Below are 16,560 nucleotides of genomic sequence, written 5' to 3' on the forward strand. Positions count from 1 at the left end.
ACAGACATCTGTGCCTGGTTCATATCCATTCATTCTCACACTTTTGATTTATGAATCACTTTTCCCAGGCTGACCTCCAACTATGTAGCCAAGGATGACCCTGAGCTCCGTATCCTTCAGGCTGGGGTGACAGACACGTGACCCCGGAGCCTGGTCTCCCTTCGCAGCCAATACCTGCTGCTGCCACGCGGGAAATATTCCTCCGAGGCCCGGCACCTGCAGCTCTCCTTTCCGGTCTGTGAAATGGGTCTGATGGCACCAGCCCATGCCCCAGGGGCCCTTGCCCATAACTGCAGGGTCAGCTGAGGCTGCGGGAGTCGCGATGCCACAGGTAGGGGACGCAGGTGGTGATAGCTCATCCACCCACCCGAGACACATATTCACGCGGTGTCTCACACTTGACACCCCAGCCTTGAGGCCCAGGCAGAAGGTTCTTCAATTGAAGATCAGCTTTGCCTACACAGTGAGTGGGCTAGCCTGGACTATATGATCCGAACTTGTCCCCATAATTCAAAGTCAACAGAGAAGGCAGGAGTGCGGCTGGGGGTGGGGTGGGGGGAAAAAAAAAATCCTTGCCCAGCGCATGCGCAGTTAAAAAAAACCACTGTAAAGAGTTTGGCCTTTCACATTCGTTGTCTTTTCTTTTGGCTATAAAGATCGACCAAACTCACTGTGGGTCAAAGTTCACTGGGTCTACCCAAGTTCAAACCCAGACTTCGAAGGTATTCGCTAGGTGACTTTGGAGCCATCATCTCACCCAGTGCTCCCCTTCATTCATGAAACAGAAATAAAGACAGAACAGACCCAGAACTCGCTTGGTAGTCCAGGCTGGCTTTGAACAGGCAAACTAATCTCCTGCCTCAGCCTTCCCGGGCTAGGCGGTGCTGGGATGACAGGCATGTGTCACCACTGAGACAGAGTTGAGAAAGTAACACGCGACTCCTATCTCAGGCCTGAAAATGTTTACTCTGTGGCTTTTACAGAACAACAAAAACATGAGTGGCCCTGGAGTTAATGTGTGACCAGGCCTTGGCTGGTCCTAACTCACACTCCTCCCCACCACCATGGTCTGAGCATCTGCCCGGGCTGCTCTGGAGCCTGCCACCCTCCGGCTTCATCCCTGCCTGGCTGCCCCTCCAACCGTTCTTCTCTGTTCTCCCGTTCACCCCAGAGTGGAGACCATGCTGGATTAACAGAGAATTAGAGGTGAAAAGAGGAGGGGGCGGCTCTTAGCCTGGCGCTCCGCGCCGTTAGTTTGAGAAGTGCCCCGCCCATCCTGGGCACCCGCTACCGCCCTGGAGATGGCAGAGCCTGCAGTCTGCTGCCGACTTCTCCGTGCTGTTCCACCTCAGGGAGGTGAACCACCCTCTCTGAACTCCGTGGATTCGGTTACAGGAACAACGGGGATGTGGGTAGAGAGTAAAGGCCAGGACTAGGGGGAATCTTACCGGATGAAGAGGTGAGGGAAAGTGAACGGGCGTGCACGAGAGCGCACTGGGCACCCACCCTCAACTGTCCCTCAAATTCTAGGTCAAGGTTTCTGGCTACGACCTGGGCCCGGGTGAAGGACAGAGGAGGATGGCAGAGACTCCCAAAGCGGACGCCCGGGAAGGCGCGGTGGAAGGGTGGGGACTGCGGCGCTCCCCACTCCCCGGGAGATGGGGACACCTGGCCGGAGCCGAGCCTGTCGCGTGGCACCTGTCACTCCTGGCGTGCGGACTCCCCTCCACGGCCTGGAGGCTCTTGTCTGGCGCGCTGAGCCGTGCGCGACCCGGTGTCGCCTGCACGCGTGTCCGCGACCGCAAGCATGCACGAGCGAGCGCGCGCCCGCGGGAGGCGGACTCGCCGCTGGGGATGCAGGCGCGGACACCGGAGCAGCGGCAGCCTCGGTCTGCAGCCGAGGACCGGCCGGAGCGCGGGCTGGGGGGGGAGAGTCGGCGGGGGGCGGGCCGGGGGAGGGTCCGCGGGCGGGGCGGGCAGCTCCCCACGCGCCTCCCCACGCGCCTCCCCACGCGCCTCCCCGCCGGCCGTCGCCTCGCCGCACAGCGCCATGGTACGTCTCCGCCCCCGCTCCCACTCCGCGCGGGGGGACTTTCCCGGGGCGCCGCGCGTGGGATCAGGGGGAGCTGCGGTTTCTGGGAAGAGGGAGGGAGGAAGGGATCCCTCAGGGGCGGAGCCGGGCCGGGCGCCGCCGGGACCCCGAGCGCGCGAGGGTCCCCGAGGTGGGCAGTAGGGTGTGCGGGGCGGGGCTCCCGTGCTCCCCCCGTCTCCGCCGTCCCCCCCTCCCAGTCCCCACCCGCGTCGGGGGACTCGGCGGCGGCGCGCGCAGCTTAGCGGAAAATGGCCGCTGCGCCCGGTCGCCCCGCCCACCGCCGCCCTCCGCAGCCCCCGGGACCGCACTCGAGAGGCTGCAGCCGCGGGCCAGGCCCACGCACGCGCCAACTCGGCGGCTGCGGGTGCGCGTGCGCGTGTGCGGGAGGAAGCTCGGCCCCCGGCCCCGGGCCGCCGCTGCCGCCGCCTCGGCGTCCTTGTCTGCTCCGGAGGGGAATCCCCGCGCGAGTTCAGTTTTTTCATATCATTTTCTAAATATAGACCCGCAAGGCCAAGCGGGCAGCCGCGGATTTTGCTTTGACCTCTTACGCCGTTGGAGGTGTTTGGAAAAGGGGAGCACAGGGGGGGCCGCAGGACACCCTTACTCCCGGTGCTCGACCGCTGCAGTACACAGGCGGGAGCGCGGCAGCCGCACAGGCAGGGACAGCGCCTCCCCACCCCCCGCAGGCCGACCCGCACAGGCTGTCACTACCCTCAAGGGACAGCCTGCCTGTCCCTCCTGCAGCCACACACCTCGGGGTCCCCTCCCTAGCCTCAGTTTCTCCCCTGCAACGAGAAGGGCCTCCCTCGGACTCCTCAGCCATTATCACCACCCTGCCTGGGTGACCCCTGTGCGGCTTGCAGTGTTGGCTCCCTCCGTAGTGACACCTGAAGGGTGGGTGGGAGGAGTGGGGTCAGAGACTGAGCCACTCCAGAACTTTAGTCCGTTCTCAAAAGTTTGTTTGGGGGGAACTGGGGGCGTGGCTTGGGGCGGAGCCCCACCTAGAATCCCCAGTGAAGGGACTGGGGGCGTGGCCATTGATCTAGCCAGCTGAAGGACCTGGGTTTGGCTCTGGAGCAGGTAACGCTATGGAACTATACAAAGTCATAGCCACCTACGCCCATCCCCTCTGTTGTCCCTGAAGGGTTCTCGCTCAACCCTAACTGCTGCTCCACAGCCCAGGAATAGCCTTCGTGCAATAGTCAGTCGCACATAGTCAGTCGTTTATAAAGCTGCCTGTCTTCCGAGCACTCAGGAAGTGTGGAGGGGGTGGTGAGGAATTCAAGGCTAGCCTGGGCTACATGTGACCCTGGATGGAGCAAACCTAAACAAAAAGAGAGACGCTGAGTCCTCTGGCCGGGTCAGCACCTGTGCCTCTCAAGCAGGGATGACTGTCCCCTGGGGACAGGTGTGAGTTGTCACTGCCAGTGTGGAGCAGTTGGGAACCAAAGTCTGAGACACCCTGTCCCAAACCCTGCTGGGGCTGGGTTAGTGACAACGATTTCTGCCCTCCTGGGGACCCTGCCTGGATAGCCCGTGGACAGCCCCAGGGATCAACCCTTCCTTGTCCTCCACTCCCCCCCCCCCCCCGTTTTCCCTGGCTGTATTTGATTTCTGCTTGTCCCTGGCCGAGGCCTGGGTTGTCTTGTGCTGGACATGATGATACACACCAGTTGGTGTAGGTTTGTGTTGGTGGCCATGTGGTAAGAATAACAACAGATGTCTTTATTTTTAGATAGCATCTCTCTGTGTAGACCAGGTTAGCCTGGAGCCCACAGAGACCCACCTGCCTCTGCCACCTGAGTGCTGGGGTTAAAGTCATGCACCACCATGTCTGGCTTTAATTTTTATATTTAGATGTATTTCTCTTTATTTTGTTATTTATTTCTGTGTGCCCCACATGTGCCTGCAGAGGCCAGATGGGGCTGTCGGCTCCCATGAGCTGGAGTCACACACAGTTGTGAGCTGCCACGTGGGTGCTGGGAGCTGAACCCGAGTCCTCTGCCAGAGAAGTCCTGTAACTGCTGAGCTGTCTCTCCAGCACCCTAACTTTATTTTTTTTTTAACAAATGAGTCCTAGTCCGCTAAGGTACAAGTCTAATGTCCACCTGAACCTCCCACTGTGCCCTTGACATATGGTCACCTGGGTGCAGGTGTCTGCTTACAAATCCACAACCCAGAACATTAGATGCCCATGGGGAAACTGATGCACAGTGACTGTGATGGTTGTTGGCTGGGATACAGCCACACCCACACATTATGCATACATTGAACCTACTGTGTGCTGCCCCTAGTATAGGGAGGTGGTCAAGATGGGTTCGGGCTTCTGCCTCCTCATCCGTGCTGGGCTGACAGATGTTGGCCCTAGTGTCCTGGACATCCCAAGGGTTCACACCCATTCTGTCATGTAGTTTGGCAGTATTCCTGGGTGCTCCCAATGTGCTAACACTTCCGTTAGTGTCATAGTCATCTCCTGGGGTATGAACCAGGTGACCCGTATGCCAGGCAGGCACCTGGGACCCGACACCCCAGCCAGTGGCTTCGTTCTCTGGGCCCCAGCTTCACTGGAGTTACAGTGATAACAACTGAAGCATCTTCCTTCCCTGTAGCACCCACACACAGCCCTCACACCCCACCCCTGCTCTGCTGAGCCTGCATCCTACACCCTTAGGCCCCTGGGAGAGAAATAACTGAAAATGGCCTGGTCTTGTGGGTAGACACTGGCAGTCCGGATGGGAGTATCTAGGCTCCTCCAGACGCCTCCTTCAGAAAGGTGGTCTGCGTCTGGACAAGGCCCAGCATACCTGTCTTCCCAGGAGGCTGAGGTCAGGAGTTCAAGGTCAACTTTAGCTACAATAGAGAGTTGAAGGCCAGCTTGGGCAACATGAGACTCTGACTCAAAAACAGTAATAATTAAAAGAAAGAAAAAGAAAGAAAGAGAAATGTAAGTTAGTTGGTTGGACTGAGATTTCCCCATGTCTCAGTTTCCCCAAAATATGAAATGGGCAGCATGGACAGTGACCTAAGCTTGGGGACCTGGATGACCAGGGTCACCCTACTCTACTCTTTAGCACACAGTAGTGTCAGACCAGGAGTCCTACAAAGCCCCCTCCCCGGAGACCCCAGACCACTTATTGGCCATTTAAAGGAAAGCCTCCCACCCTGGCCGCCCCCTTCCCTACTGGCACTGGCTACTTTGAGGGCACAGGTGGTGTGGTGGGTTTGCAGATGGGGTTTGGGTACGGATGGGGGCAGAGGCAGGCTGCTGCAGGGACTCAGGTGGAATGGGGGCGGCAGCTAGGGGCTCAGCCCCATCTCGTGGACCTGGTTGCTGTGCCCTCCTCGTACCCTAGGGCAGATGGATAGATCTAGAGGGAGGGGACTCGGGGGTCCACGTGTGGAGCCATAGTTTGTTTGTTTGTTTGTTTGCTGTCGGCGATTTCTTTGAAAGTTGGATGCGGGCGGCAGGGAGGGAGCGGGGGCGGGCGGGAGGCGGCGCGGGGCGGGGAGGACGGCGGAGGGAGGAGCGGGAGGGCGGCTGCAAAAATGACTCAGTAAGTTCGGCGGCCGCTCGGCCTCTGCGCCTCCGGTGCCAGCGCCCCGGGATGTATTCCTCCCCGCTCTGCCTGACCCAGGTACGCACCCCGCTCCCGGCCTGGCCCCGGCCCGCACCCTGGCTCCACCTGGAACCGCATTCTTGCAGTCTGGAACCTCCCCTCCGCAGCGGGGGTGGGAAAAAAAAAAGCGCGCGCGTCCTTCCTACCCACCCCCTTCGAGGCCCGGGTGTTCCTGGCATGGACCTGGGGAGCGGGCAACTCTTGAGATTGGGGATCCCATCCTCGTTAAGCCTGGTTGCATACTTGGAACCCCATTTTCTGGACCCCCACTTTGATCTGAGTCGGCTGTTTTTAGACCTCTCTCCCCTCTTAGCTGGATTGGGGGGGGGAGAACTGGCGTCCTCCCCACAGCCCTCACCTTTTGCACCCAGGAAGTTTGGGTCCCCTCCAGATGGATAAGAGAGTGGGTGTCCGCAGGAAGACCCCCACCCGCCCGTGGAACTGATCTTGGGGTTTCCTGCTGCACCGTGGGTCTCCCTAGCTGTGCGGGAACGGGACCCCCAGGCTGTTTGTTCGAGAGTTCTCCGTTTCCCAGGTGGCCGCCCCCACCCCGCTGGCAGTACCCCCCTCCATTTCAGGCCCACGTGTGCGCGGGAGGGGGAGGGGCTCGCGAAGTTGGCGCGCGCGGGGGGAGGGGCAACCTTGCGGGTGTCCATCGCAGGTTCCCCCTTCCCTGGCTCAGCTTCCCCCAGCTCCGCATTGATTCTTGAATTATTGAGCCGAGCAGGCGCTGCCAGGCGGCTGGCGGGAGGAGCAGAGGCCAGGACTGGAGGAGGGGGAGGAGGAGGAGGAGGAGGAGGAGGAGGAGGAGGAGGAGGAGGAGGAGGAGGAGGCGGCGGCTGCGGCGGCGGCGGCGGCAGGGGACTGGCGGACACTGCGGGCTGCGGACTAGGTGGCCAGCCCAGCACCTGCCCAACTGCTTCCCTCTGCTGGGTTCCAGCATCTGAGAGGGAGTGGGGGGTGCACATCCATCCTGCTAGGGGACCCTCTTCAAGGACCTCCCCAGCTGTGTCTGCCCCCTGGAACCCTAAGCCTTTCTTTTCCAACTCCACAGTCCTCTCGTGATTTTTTTGCTGTGTGCCTCAGTTTCCCCTGAAAGAGAGTGGAAACCAATCTTCCTGGGTGGGAAGACCCCCCCATAGTGGTCTCCAAACTGTATGGTGCTGGGGAATTTGCAGTTGCCTGATGTCCTGAGAAGTTTTCGAGGGGCAGGGTTGTTTTTGCCAGGGAAGGCCCTGGTGGACAATTTCAGGGACAAGATACTGGGGGGTCCCCCATTCCTGCGGGTCCCTCCAGCTGGTAAGAGGTGCAGTTCTGTGATCCCCAGGGGAGGCCCTCATACTGAGGGAACCCTAGCCTGCCCTACCCATGATCCCCTGATGACCTTGGATAAATGCCTGCTCCTCTGCAGGCCTCAGTTTCTACTTCAAGTGAGATTTGGGGAGGGGGTACCCCACAGCCCAGGGCAGACTTTGCTTGGTTGCCACCGGAGCACTGGGGTTGGGATGGAATTGCTGTGTGACCCCAGGGAGACTGAAGTCTCTGTGCCGACTACTGGCTGCTGAGAGGTCTGAGGCAGACGTGGCCGGCTGGAAGGCAGCCCGGGCACGTGGAATTCCCCATCCTGGCCTTCTGGAGGCCTCCATCCAGGTTGCTGCTGGGAGCTAGGGGCGGGGGCAACCCTAGTGCTGGCTTCGGCCCTGGGAACTTACTGTGTGGCCTTGGTCTCAGTTTCCCCTAAGGAGGGTGTGGGTCGACCTGGTGGGGGAGGACAGGGGGGACAGAGTAGTTGATGAGAGCAGAGAGAGCAGAGGCGCCACAAGATGGAGGGGATCACAGGCTGCCTTGAGTTTGGGATCCCCCCACCCCTGTCATCTCAGTCACCCCCTCCTATCCTGAAGGAGTCCCCATGGGATCTCTAGAGTCCCCTGAATCCCAAGTGTGGTCTCCCCAGCTCCACACAAGCCCAGGCTGGACAGGAGCCTCAGCTGTGGGGGCTCAAAAATACCCCAAAAGCAACGCTGCAGTCCCCCAAACTCCCGCCCTGCCCACCCCCCCACACCACTCATGTCGTCTGCCTTGACCTGTCTCTCGTTGTCTCTGTCTCTCTGTCTCTCCTCACCGTCCCTCCCAAATGGGCTAATTTTACAGCCAGGGTTCAGCCTGAAATAACTCCTTTGCTGATCCAACCGGATCCTACCGGGAGCCTGGCCTGGGGCGGGGTTGGCCCTGTTGTCAGTGCCCATGCCAGGGCACCAGGTGCCCGCCCGAGAGGATTCTGGGAGTCTATGGGTCGGTCCCCTGTGCCGTCTGCCACTCTCACTCTCAGAAGGAAGCCGCCGTTATTTCTGTGAATCCCAAGCTGAGGCGTCCCCTCCCCCTCCCTCTTTCCCGCCCTCCCGCCCCACATTAGTTATTCCGGGTTTGGGGCCAAATCCCTGTTGGCTGAGGTAGAGGATTCCCTGGGCCTCCCTCCTCAATTCATTCCTCCCCATAGCCCTGCCTCTCTGCTGCCATCCTGGCAGTGGGGAAACTGAGGCACCCAGCACAGGGCACCTGACATTTGGGGTTTCATTCCAAGGGGGTGGGGGGAATGGGATCAGAGAGGGTGAGAAGTGTCCCAGGGCAGCATGGCATGGGCTTGGACCTCAGTGTGTTCCTGAGAGGGTTCACAGTGACAACCCTGTCCCCATCCCTTCTACCCCCTCCTCACTGCAGAAAAGGTGCCTCTGCCAGGGCCGAGGCCTGTAAATCAGGGCGCTGGATTCTGGCGAGTCAGCGTTCTGGCCTCTCCCGCCACAGCCTCTGCTCCCTCTCCAGCTCTTCCTGCCTGCGGAGCGGCCGCCCTGCATCAGACACGGGAGCCTCCCGCCTCCTTCCTGTCCCCTCCTTCAGGCCTCTGTGCAGTCCCCCTCCCCAACGCACAGGGACCCGCTGCCAACCAGGCGTGCACGCTCACCCCACCCCCACGCCAGGTACCCTCACATCAGCCCAGAGTCTCAGTGATCACCTCAGCTCTCGGGGCGGGGGAGGATCTTTTATTTGCTGGACATGGGGTGTGACACACAGTAGGAGCTCAATAAATGCCACCAGACACAGGTAGTGGCATACAGTGGCTGTTCCATAAATGTTTGGTGGGAGATGCCTGTTGGTATGTCACTTCACACAGAACTGGGGAGCCAGGGTCATGTGCCCTGCAGACACCCGCAGATGCCACACTTATGGCCCGGGTATATGCCCAATAAATGCTGCTGCTGTGGCCAATGGCTTAGGTCACAGGCATTTCCCAGCCTTTCTTCATCCTGTCGCTTATGTGATGCGGACTTGAGGTGGGAGATGGGGAACCACTAGTGGTGACCCCCAAACACCTGGGTGCCTGCGGAGGTCAGAGGTCACCCACAGGTGTCTCCTCAGTCAAGGTCAGTCTTATCTTGAGCCTGTCACAGGAGGCCGAGATTTGAACTCAGTCCCTGATGCTTGCAGGCAGTCACCTCCCCCAGCCCTACCTCCTGCCCTGATTTTGCGTCTGACCTGCTCCTGGGAGCTTCTGGGGTGTGCATGGGATGACTTGGAAGAAGGCGAGTAGAGCGAAATATCCACCAGGCAGTCGGGCGGCCATGGCACACACCTTTGATCCAGCCCTCGGGAGGCACAGGCATGTGGATCTCTGAGTTTGAGGCCAGCCTGGTCTACAAGGAGTTCCAGGACAGCCAGGTCCATAGAAAGAGACCCTGTCTCAGAAAAACTAGCTAAATAGATACACTTGTGACTTTAGTACTCAGGAATCTGAGTCAGGGGGATTATCATGAGTTTGTGACCCTCTGTCTCTGTCTGTCTGTCTGTCTCTCTCTCTCAAAAAAACCCAAAAAACAAAAACCTGTATCTGACCAAGGATTGAGTGAAGGATTCACAGGGAGTTAGGGACGTACTCTTCCTGTGCGTCCCTCGCTCCCTCTGCTCCTGCCCCAGAACCTCTGCACTGGCCGTGCCAGGCTGGTAGAAAGTAAATGCTCAGTGAATGCCACTAATGAACCCTCCCTTGTCAGAGCTCTCCACAGATGCCCACTAAACTCTGAGCTTTCGCAGGGGCACTATCACCATCCCGGGCAAGGGATCATAATTCTTGGGTTTTAATAGGCACCCTGTGCCTCTCGCCAGCCACATGGGGAAGAGCTTTGAAGGACGCCTCGGATTTTGGGAGTCCATGAGCAGATTCCCAGAACTGTGCAGTCACTTCTGTAAGGAAGACTGTGGGTTTGGGGAGTGCAGTTGACAGCTCTAGACCCCCAGATTCAGGGGGAGGGATGGGTTGGGAGTGGCCCAGCCAGAGCCATTCCAGAGACCCAACTATGTGAAAGGCCTGCTTACCAGCCCCCTCCCCCCATTTCCATAATGCCTCCCCAGTGCTGATCCTTAGCTGGGGCACTGGAAACTGGGCATCGAGGGTCATGTAGGAGTTCAGAGGGTTGTCAGGCCCATGCCAGTCTTGGCCCTGTCCTTTGTCTGTCTGGTGACAAGGTCCTGACTATGGGTGAACCTGTGGGACATAGAGGGGCTGCCTGACCAGGAGAGCCCAGGGAGCACAGCCAGCAAGTCTGTGACCCGGTTACTTAGTGTTTACCTTTCTGGCCAACTAGGGCCATCAGTGACGTGGGCACCCACCACATTCCTCCCTGAGGGGGAGGAACCTAGAGAGTGGTGACAAATGGGGCTCAGAATGTATTTAGAATGAATTTAGAGACAGGACTCTGGGATGCCAGCACCCCTCCCTCACTGACCACCACCCGATTCTGCACTCGCAGATGTATCCCTTGGGCAGGGGACCCTCCACCCAGTCTGCTGCCCCAGCCCGGCTGAGGGCTGTGTAAACCTAGACAGGTTCCATCCGGTCTCTGATCTCACATGTCACTCAGACCCAAGAAGGGACCTGCTCCTGTCCCCCAGGCTAGCCCAGCCTCCCTATTCCCTCAGCCTCAACAGGCATCGGAAGCACCCTGCCCCCCGGTTCAGGCCACAGCTGTTCCAGTGACTCACTTCAGAGGACATTGGCCTAGGGACGGGCGGCCTGGCCTCCTCCAGCTCACAAGCTATTTTCAGAGGTTTGGTAATAGGTGGCATTTGGTGTACTGGCTCTGCAGTTCAGGGACCTGGATCCCCGAGCAGGCAGGTGCTACCTGGGGGGCCCCTCAGTAAGTTGGGGGTCCAGAGGAGACCCCAACTCAGGAAAGAAACAGACTAGCGAGCAGTGATCCGCTCCTCAAGGCCCTGTGAGGACCTGGGGTATCTCTGCAAGGCCTTGGCCTCAGTTTCCCCAGGAAGCCACAGGTAGTGGAGCTTGGGGTGCTCCCTGCTGGTCCCTGTGGGGAAATGTGTGACTCCTGTGTCAGACTCCTGACTCCCAGCAGAGGCAGAAACAAAATACTGTTTTCCCTTAAATTCCTGGCACTTTGTGACTGGGAATGGCCCTTGTGTTCTCAAAATGACTTCTCCCATACAGGGGAGGATACCCTACGTTGCTCCCACGGTCTAGGGGAAGTCCGAGGGCTGCCTCCACTCAGGCCTGTGGCCCATGCACGGTTTGAGTGCCACTGTTTGCTTGGCCCTGCCATATGCAGTTGGGGTACCTGAGGCTGGCAGTTGGGACCTCAGGAGTCTGCTGCCATGTGGAGCTGATGCACTCGTCCCCTTCTGTCAATAAAACTTTATTATAAGTCAGCTGCACTGTCGCTGTTCCCTGAGCCCAGGCTGAGGTGTCACTAATGGAACCATAGTGGGCAGTTCTGCTCTGGAATGCTGGCTGTAGGTGACCTCTCTGGATAGGCCCTGTCCTTAGAACCTCAGTCTTCCTATCCAGGACATGGGTATCCCTAAGGTCCTCAGCTTGCCCTGTCATCTCCTGGGAGTCCTAGTGAGCTATCCAGGGCTTCATTTCCTGACCCTCCTCTCCATCAGTGGGAGGTCTATCCAGGCTTTGGTTTCCCCATCTATGTGGGACAGCCTGAGCCTCAGTTTCCCCACCTCTCCGCAGGATGAGTTCCACCCATTCATCGAGGCTCTGCTGCCGCATGTGCGTGCCTTCGCCTACACCTGGTTCAACCTGCAGGCGCGCAAGCGCAAGTACTTCAAGAAGCACGAGAAGCGCATGTCGAAGGACGAGGAGCGCGCGGTGAAGGATGAACTGCTGGGTGAAAAGGCCGAGGTGAAGCAGAAGTGGGCGTCACGGCTGCTGGCCAAGCTGCGCAAGGACATCCGGCCCGAGTGCCGCGAAGACTTCGTACTGGCTGTGACAGGCAAGAAGGCACCAGGCTGTGTGCTGTCCAACCCGGACCAGAAGGGCAAGATGCGGCGCATCGACTGCCTGCGCCAGGCTGACAAAGTATGGCGCCTGGACCTGGTCATGGTCATCCTGTTCAAGGGTATCCCACTGGAGAGCACGGACGGCGAGCGGCTGGTGAAGGCCGCTGCCTGCGCGCACCCCGTGCTGTGTGTGCAGCCGCACCATATTGGCGTGGCCGTCAAGGAGCTGGACCTGTACCTGGCCTACTTCGTGCGGGAGCGCGGTGAGTGTGTGGTGAGCGCGGAGAGAGGATCAGGGTTGTGGGCAGAGGCAAAGATACCCTGAACGAATGGGGGAGGGGCCGTGCGCGGGCTTGGGAAGGACTGTGGTTCAGGCAGGCTGGGGTCAGAGCCTTGCTCGGGGGCGGGGCCACGGGCAGGGCAGGACTGTAGGTCACAGACAGGGTCACAGTCAGAAACAGGATTATTGTTGGTGGCAAGGTCCTGGTTTAGGGTCATAGTCAAGACCTATGTAATTGATGTCTGTGGTCGTGGGTGGGATCATGATCAGTGTGGGGCCATGGTCAGGGTCAGATTGTCGTGGGGGGGGTGGCAAGGTCAGTGTCAAGGGTGTTCAGAGCCATGGTGGGGGTCAGGATCATCGTTAGGGACATCATAATGGTGGTTATGGTTACAGTCAGATGCTAAGCCATGGTTACCTCACAGGATCTGGGCCATGGTGGTAGTCAGGGGTGAGACCATGGTCGGGGTCCAAGTTGGATGCGCAGTCAGGAGGTCCTGGGTTACGGTCGTGGGTGGGGCCATAGTCACCAGCTGGTTCCAGGGACTGGAGCAAGGTCTTCGGGTGCAAGGGCAGGGCTGGGTTACCATGGGAGGCGTGATCAGCATCTGTGTATACCTGTCCTGCTTCCAGGCAGAGCCCGGTGAGCCATGCTTGTCGGGAATGGGAGAAGTAGGCAGATGTCGAGTGTGTGGATCCATAGAAAGGAATGGCCATCAAAGAGCTGGCCTCCACCCAGCCAGAATCTGTGTCCCCAGGGGAGTGTGGGGTAGTGGGCATGGTGTCCACAGATCTGAGGCAGGAGAAGAACTGTTTGTGACCAGAACCCTAACCAGAAGCTGACTTGGAGCTGGGGTGGGCGTGGCCAGACAGGGGGTGGCCATACGGGACAATGCCACTGTGGTCTACTTTGTACAGGAGGAGCTAGAGGTAGGGACACCCATCATAAGGTGGGGCCTTACTTTTGGGTAGGGACACTTATGGCTCCACCCACTTCTGGTCCTAGCTGAGTTGGGGGCCCCCCAAGTAGGCATCAGGGTGGGTGAGAGCTGCTCGGGGTCCTTGAGCTGTTGTGGGGTGGACCAACAGAACTTGGGGACAGAGGCAGGGGAATCGCTGTGAGGTAGACAGCTCATGCTCTTCCTGAGGGTCAGCTTTGGAAGCCACTTGTGTACCCCAGGCACCCATGTGGGTCACTGCCCAAGAACCAATCCGAATGATGGAGGGCAGCATGGGCTGCGTAGGCTGCTCCCGGATAGGTGGATTGTGTCTTCTCTGGGCTTCAGTGTCCAGCCCTGGTCACAGGTGGCCACAATGATACAACCAGGCCAACCAGGGGCTGTCCCAGCTCTCACCTGATTCTGACTGCCATTGGCCTCAGCCTCTGCCCAGCCATCAGCTCCCAGCTGTGTGGGTCAGAGGTGGCAGACAGGTGACAGAAGCGAGGGGGGCGGGCGAGCTGGGGGTCCCTGGCTCATTGGCATTCAGGTCCCGGTCCCTCCCCTGCTTCCCTGGAGTTGAGCTGATAAAAATTTCAAAGGTTCTTTCTGCTGTGTCAGCACAATTTCCCTGCATCTCCCCTCCCCAGTTCTCCTCTGCCCAGCCTCTGCGGGGCCTCCTGAGGAGGACACTGTCCCACAGGTCACCCCGCTCAGCCTGCTTTGTCCCTGGAAGACGGGAGACCCGAGGTCTGCCAGTCTATTACTAGCTGTCTGTGTGACCCCAGCAGGTCAGTCTCTGTCTCAGTACCTTGCTTGCTTATCTATAGAGTAGGGTGCTCACAAACAGGCCCCAAAGATGCCAGAAATCCCTCAAAAAAAAAAAAAAAGAGGGGACCAAGATGCAGTGGGCACAGGCCACACCAGAGCCACCATCACTGTCACAGACTTCAGCCTAGTGTCCTTTGTGCCCCAGAATGCTTTTCCCTAAGCAAATCTCCTGACCATATTCCAGAACCCTAACTCCCAGCTCTGCCCTCCCTCCATCAGTTCTTGGACACCTTGGGTCGCAACACAGCTCACCTTGGGTCTCCAGCCTCAACCACCACTGAGATTGTGCTACCATGCCCAGCCTAGCAGCTCTTTTGGAGTCTGGGCAGTGGCCAGCAATGCAGAAGCCAGTTTGACAGAGGAAAAGACAGAGGGTCAAAGAGGAGACCTGTCCTGTCTGGGAGAAAGCTAAGGCCTTGTCAGGGCCACCAACACCCCTTCACCCCCCAACACACACACCTGAACTGGAGAGGTCTGCCTCACCTCCCTGCTTCCCTGCGAGGTCACCGAGAGACCTCAGCTCTAGATCCCCAGTCTGGTCCTGAGGCCTGACCCAGCTCTCTCTGAGACAGTAGTTCTCAGTTCAGTGGAGGGCACGGTCTCTTGTCCCCCTTCTGCCTCACAAGTTCCTTGTCCCCTGTCCCAACCACGTTTGATGCTAACACTGGGGTGGTAGAGCTCAGGTTGACCTCTTGGGGGGCGCAAGGGTCAGTGCTGGAGGTCTGACATGAGACTTGAAACAGTGGTGACAGTGGTTTAAATTGGTGGTGGGCGAGGTAGGTTGGACTGGTTTTGTCCCCAGAACCGCAGATACTGCCTGTCATCACAGCATTTCGGAGTTCAGGGCCAGCCTGGGCTAAATACTGAGTTCAAAGTCAGTTGTTTAAAATGAAGAAGTTTGGGGAGCAGTGGAGGAGGTGAGGAGCCTGAGAAAGACAGGGAGAGCCTGGGCAAATGTCCTGGGATCACAGAAGCCCAGAGCACAACAGGGAGGAGCCTGGAAGGAGCACTGAGATGCGGGAGAGCTGATGGGGAGGAGGCCAGCGGCGGGAGGAATAGAGTCAGAATCCCCGACTTGGCCTGCTTTCTGGAAGGAGTCTGGGAATGCTGGGCCGCGGGAGAGGTGGCTGCCAGCCCGCCCTCCCCCCCCCACTCCGCCCCGCTGGCAGCCTGCGAAACCCGAAGCGCGGGCAGGCACCATGCCAGGGGGGAGGGGTGCCAGGCCCGCCCAGGCCAGCAGCTGCCAGCCCAGATGGTGCCCATGTGCTGGTCATGGCCGGACTCGCTTCCCGCCAACAGCCACGGGGACGGGGTGGCTGCCATGGCAGGATCCAGAGCTGGAGTGTAAGCGCGCGAGTGCCAGGGGGGAAGCTCCATGCTGCCCCTGTCGGTGCTGGAATTGCAGGGGGCAGGCTTGGGGCTCCTTCCCCAAAGGGCTTGAGGAAGGCCTCGCCCCTTCAAGGGGGGGGGGGACGGTAAAACGGTCTCCATCCCTGGCCACGCCTCCAGCCATTCATTAAGGAATTCTAGGCGGGGCTCCACCCCTGACCACACCCCAGCTACTCATTGGGGGGATTCTGGACGGAACTCTGTCTTCACCACGCCTCCAGCCCCCTCACTGTGGAGTTCTGGATAGGGCTCTGTCATGACCACGCCCCAGCTCCTCAGTGTGTGTGTGTGTGTGTGTGTGTGTGTGTGTGTGTGTGTGTGTGTGTGTGTGTGTGTTCTGGGTGGGGACCCTTGACCATACCCCTGGCTAAACTTTCGGGGGATTCTAGCCGGGGCTCCACGCTGACCACGCCCCAGTCTCACTGCTCCATCTTTAGGGGAGGGGTCGCCCCCCTTTTCCAGCCTCACCTTCATTTTGAGCGGTGATCCTTCAGCTGAGTCCCTAAATAACAGATGGAAACTCCTGGAAAAAAAAAAAAAAAGACAAAACCCACCAGGCACAGGGCAGCGAGAAGACTCCTGTAATTTTAGGGCCAGCTTGGGCTACAGAGTGAGAACCTGCCTCAAAAATACCAGGCTCGGGGTTGGGATTTAGCTCAGTGGTAGAGCGCTTGCCTAGCAAGCGCAAGGCCCTGGGTTCGGTCCCCAGCTCTGAAAAAAAGAAGAAAAAAAAAAAATAGCAGGCTCACTGTGCAGCCCAGGCTGGCCCACTTCCTTCTAGATCCTCGGACCTTACAGTCCCCAGAGGTGAGCAAGGGCCCACTGTGTGCTCAACATCCTCAAGCCTGTTTCCCCATCAGGGGCCTAGGGGCTCTATGGTCATGCATGTCTGGTAGGTGGTCAGCCATGGTGTCACTTGGTGACACTGTGGTCCTGGACAAGTGGCTTGCTTGCTGTAGGCTTCTCCAGGGTCCAGGCCTGTGAGGGGTGTGGGGAGGGGATGGAGTTCGATGCGGGCTGGTAAGGGGCCCAGGAGCCTGTTGTTCCACCCTGCAGTCTGTGTAACCCTGGGAAACTCGAACATCTCTGGTCTCTACCATTTCCTCTGCTAAAGTG

At 59.0% G+C, this 16,560-nt stretch overlaps 1 protein-coding gene across 4 annotated transcripts in view; it reads left to right on the forward strand.

The window, feature by feature from the left end:
* The first annotated feature begins 1,278 nt into the window (after nucleotides 1-1,278).
* Nfic (nuclear factor I/C) overlaps nucleotides 1,279-16,560 on the forward strand; it is a 34,677-nt gene continuing 19,395 nt past the window's right edge. For 2 of the 4 annotated variants that reach the window (XM_087555999.1, XM_087556000.1), the window contains exons 1-2: nucleotides 1,279-2,053; nucleotides 11,738-12,269. In XM_087555999.1, the coding sequence (XP_087412125.1) occupies nucleotides 1,808-2,053; nucleotides 11,738-12,269 (778 nt within the window). In that variant the 5' untranslated portion in view covers nucleotides 1,279-1,807. Of the gene's footprint in view, nucleotides 2,054-5,645; nucleotides 5,728-11,737; nucleotides 12,270-16,560 lie in introns of those variants that run through there. The other 2 variants (XM_087556001.1, NM_031567.1) reach the window with 2 other exon arrangements.

Source organism: Rattus norvegicus, chromosome 7 (assembly GCF_021556685.1).
Source record: "Rattus norvegicus strain SHRSP/BbbUtx chromosome 7, alternate assembly SHRSP_T2T, whole genome shotgun sequence".
Classification (NCBI taxonomy): Eukaryota; Metazoa; Chordata; class Mammalia; order Rodentia; family Muridae; genus Rattus; species Rattus norvegicus.